The 5584-nt window shown below is 53.0% G+C and overlaps 1 protein-coding gene across 1 annotated transcript; it reads left to right on the top strand.

Annotated features, from left to right (window-relative positions):
* Window positions 1-342: 342 nt before the first annotated feature.
* On the top strand, window positions 343-4327 carry Irx6 (iroquois homeobox 6). Its single transcript, XM_021170833.2, has 5 exons — window positions 343-527; window positions 1505-1753; window positions 2395-2504; window positions 2665-2969; window positions 3654-4327. The coding sequence occupies exons 1-5, from the start codon at window positions 483-485 to the stop codon at window positions 4325-4327; spliced, it is 1383 nt and encodes a 460-aa protein (XP_021026492.2). The 5' UTR covers window positions 343-482.
* The last annotated feature ends 1257 nt before the right edge of the window (window positions 4328-5584 follow it).

Below are 5584 nucleotides of genomic sequence, written 5' to 3'. Positions count from 1 at the left end.
CCGAGAGTGCGTGCATGTACACGGGCTGGCTGCCCTTGGCACACTCCGTGGCCCGGGGCCCCGGGGCCCGCGGTCCCCTCTGGCGGCCGGGGATTACCGTGACGTCACGTTGAGCCTCTGGCCACCTTGGACTGGGACACCTCGGGAACCTCACAGCCCGACGCCGAGCTGTACCTCACCTTGCCCCTGCGCGCCTTTGGCACCCTACTCCTTCTTCCTAATTCTGCCGCCGATCCATGGGCCCCTCTGCCTTCTGGAACCCACAGGCCGTAGGGGTGCCTTACCAATCGCAGAACTCGGCAGCCCCTCTGCCTTTGACTCTGCCTCCCGTCTCTCCCCGCCGGCCAACGAACTGGCGGCCAGCTCCTGCAGCCCTGTAAGAAAACCAGACGCTGCGCTGCGCTGCTGGGGCCATCGAATCACAGAGCTGAGCAAGGGACTCGAAAGGAAAGAGGGACTCAAGTCCCTGAAGACGCCCTGCTATGGCCTTCCCACCCTTTGGACACCCGTATGGCAGCGCATCCCAGGTGAGTAGAGCCTAGTTAGGGGGTGGGGGTGGCAGAGGCTGGCTAGAGGGATGCCCAGTGATCCCCGAGCTTCCTCTTCTCCTTGACCCAAGGGAAGTCAGAAAGAACACGGACCGAGAAATGTGCCACAGCACCCGCTGACATCCTGATGCCAGTCTGACAGCTTTCACTCTTTGAGTGCCACCTGAAACGCACTCTGTGTGCGAGGTGGGTGGGATCTGAAGGAACTTGTAGTCAGGGTTACCCTTGGACAGATTCGTGAGTTGTCCAGGGTACTCTCAGGAGAAAACAAAAGGACTTCAGCGCATTGGCACCGCGCTGCTCATTTGTTGACCTCTGCTCCGATCCTAAATCCCACTCTTTTCTAAGCTCTCTACTTCAGCTTCCCTCCAGTTTCCAAACCAGGGCGTTGTGCAGTGGTGAGGGTTTCCTTGGAGAAGTCTGAGAATGCCCATCACTGTTCTCCATTTTCTCCAAAATAGTCACACATACACACACACACACACACACACACACACACACATATCCCTCTTGGCACTCAGTGTCAGGTTGACCTTTGACCTGCTGTGGGATCCTGGACCAGTCTACTCTGACCGTGAGTGGATTCCCTTTTAGTACAGTGGGGACCAAATGACATGTTGGTGATGGTCTTGAAGGCTAACTTTTAATTCTGCCTTTGTAGAATCCCAGAAGGGGGAGAGACAAGGATTTGGTCTTATTTCCAGAAATTTCCCAGGACTGTGGAGCCTTAGCAATGTCCTGGGGGCATCTATAAGAGCAATTTGGGTAAATTGCCATCGAGAAATCCCCATGCCAGTGCTCAGCGGGGGGATTCTGCACCTGGTGATATTTGGTTAGTAGAACAAGGAATGAAGGCATCAGGCAGCTTCCTTGCATAATCCCCTCTGGCTGCAGCCAGTCGATGGACCCTCTAGATTTTAAACTTTTAATGACTGACTCCTTTCCTGTTCTTGTAGTTTCTGGTGTCTGCAAGTTCCAGTGCCACTTGCTGCGAAACGGCCCCTCGGTCAGTGTCAGATGTGGTCTCAGCCTCCACCTCTGCCTCTACTCTTTGCTGTACACCCTATGACAGTCGGCTGCTGGGCAGTGCTCGGCCAGAGCTGGGAGCTGCCTTGGGCATCTATGGGGCACCCTATGCAGCTGCCCAGAGTTACCCTGGGTACCTGACCTATGGCCCAGAGCCACCCACACTGTGTGGCGCACTGGTAAGTAATGGAATGGGGCCTGGGACTGTTTGGTGAATATTGGGACTTGGGAGTATAGACAATCAGCACAGATGAGCTCTACGGTGACCTTGTCTGGGGACAAGCTAAATGGGACAGACAATGCTGAGAAAACAGCATAGTGAATAAGGACAAACCCTAGTTCAGAGCACTTTGCAGTTTGTAGAACTCCACACTGCTTAGGAAACATTTGTACTTCTTATACTTCATTAAGGTAGGTAAATCAACATGATTCTTGACTTTCAGGTGGGTAGTTGAGGTGCAGAGGTGTTCAAGTAATTTACCCAAATCACAAGCATGCATGCCAAGAGTCTGGGATATTTCTCCCATGATGCTGCTGGGGAGGGCTCTATGTGATGAGAAACTCAGAAGCTGCAGCCATTGTGGGAGCTGATACTCAGTCACTGATTATCCTGTTTCTAGGATTCTACCAAGTACTCTGCCAGTATGACTGCCTTCCTTGCCTCAGTCTTAGTAAGGGAGAAACTGAGGCATAGAAATTAAAAAGCTATGCCCAGCATGGCATAGCCAATTCAAGGGGGTGGTGCTAGGGTACTGATCCCACATGGGTAACTATATCCTTCTCCCGTGTAGTCCTGAATCTTCTTTTCTTCTCCCACCAGAATCCTCAGTATGAGTTTAAGGATGCTGCAGGAAGCTTTACCCCCAGCCTGACCCAGCCAGGGGCCTACTACCCCTATGAGACAACTCTGGGGCAGTATCAATATGACAGGTGAGAAATTGCAGACAGTGGTAGCTGGCTTCCTTTGGTCATCCCTCATCCCTGTGGATGAAGGGAAGAAGTGTAACTACATTTCCTTCCCGGCCCCTGCCTTTCTGCTGGCCAAGCCTCTGGTTCCCCGCCTGGAATCTGAGCCCCTGTTTGCCCACAGGTATGGAGGAGTGGAATTGAGCAGTGCTGGCCGCAGGAAGAATGCCACAAGGGAGAGCACCAGCGCACTGAAGGCCTGGCTCCACGAGCACCGCAAGAACCCATACCCCACCAAGGGTGAGAAGATCATGCTGGCCATCATCACCAAGATGACCCTCACCCAGGTGTCCACCTGGTTCGCCAACGCACGCCGGCGCCTCAAGAAGGAGAACAAGATGACATGGGCACCCAAGAACAAGGGAGGGGAGGAGAGGAAAACAGACAATGGAGAAGACTCTCTGGGATGCCTGAATGGTGACACCAAAGGTACAAACAAGTCCAGCCCACCTGGTGGACCTCCTTACAACATTAAACATAAGATCCAAAGCCATCTGTGCTACTACAGACTTTTTTAAAAAGATGTTCCACCTACCCTTTCCCCGGGTGGCTGTGCAAACCTCAGGGCCTTTGCACTGGTGCCTCACAGGAAATGGGGTAGCTCCAGCTCCAATGCTTCTTCTCAGAAAGACTTCCCTGCCCCCTTCGGGTTTGGTTTTGCTCACTCCCATATTCTGCACTTTGTCCCCGTCTACCCCTCTAGAAGGTCATCTCCCCTGCTTTACTGCAGTAGTTGCTAAATGTTTCATGTGGAAACGATGCTCTGCACGCGTAAATATTTGCTGGATTAAATACCATGACACCAGTCATCCGTGGGTGCTTAAGTTGAAAGAAAACCATCCCTCCTCTTTTTATAACCGAGAGATTCCCAGCAGTGCAAAGCAACCTTCCCTTGGTTTAGCTGGGCCCAGGAGATCTGAGAGGAGGGGCAGGCCGGGCAGTGAGGACAGTTCTTCCCCTGGGGCAGACAGACAGCCTTGGAGCTTGGGACAGGGACAGAATGGTGAGAGAATGCTGAAGTGCCGAGCGCATCTTGCTAAAAGCCTATCTGGGTAGGACCCTGAGTTTCCCTAGGGTGCTAGGCTTTTCTCACTCGCTCTTGGTTTCCTGCAGATCCTACTGCCAGCCAGGAAGCCCGGGGGCTGAGGCTGAGTGACCTGGAAGACCTGGAGGAAGAGGAGGAAGAGGAAGAAGCAGAGGAGGAGGCAGCGGTCTCAGCAGCACGCAGGCTGGCGGATTTTCAGAAGAGCAGGCAACCACTGCCTGCTCACTGCGCCACCGCCCAGGAGGGATGCTTGGAGAGCAGAGAGTGCGGCCTGGGGTTACCCCTTTTCTCTTTTACTGAGGCCCCACAATCAGGGGAAGCTGACTTCATCACAGCAGAGCCAGGTGGCCCCACGATGGTCTTACACTACCCAAGCGGCCACAAACCCCGCATTTGGTCCTTAGCTCACACTGCGGCAGCCAGCGCTGTCGAAAGTGCTCCCTCAACTCCGCCCAGGGCACAAAGTCCAGAGTGCCACATGATTCCCAGACAGCCCAGTTCTATCAGGCGACTCCTGGTACCCAGAGACTCCGAAGGCGAAGAGGATTCTCCTGCAGCCAAAGCTTTTGGAAACTCCACGTTCACCCTGCAGGGGCTGCCACTGAACTGTGCACCATACCCAAGGCGGAGAGAGCCTGAAGTGCGGTTCCAGTACCCATCTGGAGCAGAAGGTAGTAGGACCCCAGCGGCGCTGAGAGTGCTTGTCCAAAAGATACCCACCCATCACCTTCCCCAGACCTAGCAGGAGACTATCCACAACATTCTCAATTTTCCTAAAATCGCATAGTCTTTGAAAAGATGGGTAGTCTGGCTCTGTGCAACTGTCCTGTAAGTTGCACCAGGCATGCAGGTCCCTCCCCTTGTCCCCTGCCTGTCTGCCCTTTTGTAATGCTCTTGGCTTCTGCTTGGCTGGTAGCAAGCATGTGTTGGAGTTGCTCTGGCTTTGGGAGATGTCTCAGGGAGTGGACCATGCATACTGTGAACTAGTGGTCAGTGGGCTGATCCTTTTGGCTCACTAACAGACCTGGGCAGCACAGACAGACTCTGCATTTTACAACTTGGAAGCCAAGAACCCAACTCTCTCTGGGGATACTCTTTTTAAAGGACACCCCTCGCAGCATGGCAAGACACTTAATGGGGACCTATTAAATTAATTTAATAAAGGGGACACCCTTCCTCTGATATGCCTCTGATGAGGGCCTGATGAAAGGAAACTTTCCCTCTACAAAGGGACATTCCCTAAGCACTAGACAGCTCCCAGCAATTACCAGTGTCAGATTCTGGTCTTTGTAGTAATTTCTCTCAGGATTAGCTCTTGGCTTAGAAAATTGTGTTACATTGTTATGTGAATTTACACATAACGGATCCAAGCATTACCTCTGACAAGCAAATTGCCTCTAGACCTTGCCTTCCCTTGGGCTAGGACACAAACTGACCTCTGATGTGCTAGAAATTATGGCCAAGTGGCCTTCGGGTTTTAATCAGACTTTCCTCTCTCAGCAGGTTAGTGCAATGGCTGCGGTTTGCAGAAGACTTTAGGAAACGGCTGCTTCCGGATCCATGTTCATATTAAGAAGTTTCCAGGCCTTGGCATGGACTGGGAGCTCTCACTTTGCCTATGACAAACACACAGAACCATCCTAGCTGTATCTTGCACGCAGGACTGGGACTGGCCAGACGACACACACCTCATCAGACTTGGAGGAGAGATGGCGGGAGACCTTGGGGGAAAGCCCTGTGGGTGCTCACAGGATACTTTGACCAAGTCTCTCTTCCTCCTATGGATGGAGGCCCTGAGCAGCATGTCCTCCTGCTCACCCACCCCTGCCCAGCCCACTCACTGTGTAACTTTCTTGCTGAAATGGTCTCCAAGGACTGTCTGTGTCTCCTTCCTCTTCCCCGGCTCTACCTTCAAAAATAACTTAGCTGAGCCCAAGGTGTGTAGCCTATCAATGCCAGCGACCCTGGGAGAGGTCTGGTGTAGCTAGAGTGGGGCTCC

The sequence above is a fragment of the Mus caroli genome, unplaced genomic scaffold, assembly GCF_978045245.1.
Source record: "Mus caroli unplaced genomic scaffold, Mus_caroli_1 scaffold_10, whole genome shotgun sequence".
NCBI classification, from domain to species: domain Eukaryota; kingdom Metazoa; phylum Chordata; class Mammalia; order Rodentia; family Muridae; genus Mus; species Mus caroli.
The sequence above is the reverse complement of the archived record's forward strand: the minus strand, read 5'-3'. Positions and strand labels throughout refer to the sequence as shown.

Excerpts from the sequence above, each read along its gene's own strand:
- Irx6 (XM_021170833.2), top strand. The coding sequence starts at position 483 with ATGGCCTTCCCACCCTTTGGACACCCGTATGGCAGCGCATCCCAG. Across the intron at positions 1,754-2,394 it reads CCACACTGTGTGGCGCACTG|AATCCTCAGTATGAGTTTAA; the intron begins GTAAGTAATGGA and ends TTCTCCCACCAG. Across the intron at positions 2,970-3,653 it reads CCTGAATGGTGACACCAAAG|ATCCTACTGCCAGCCAGGAA; the intron begins GTACAAACAAGT and ends GGTTTCCTGCAG.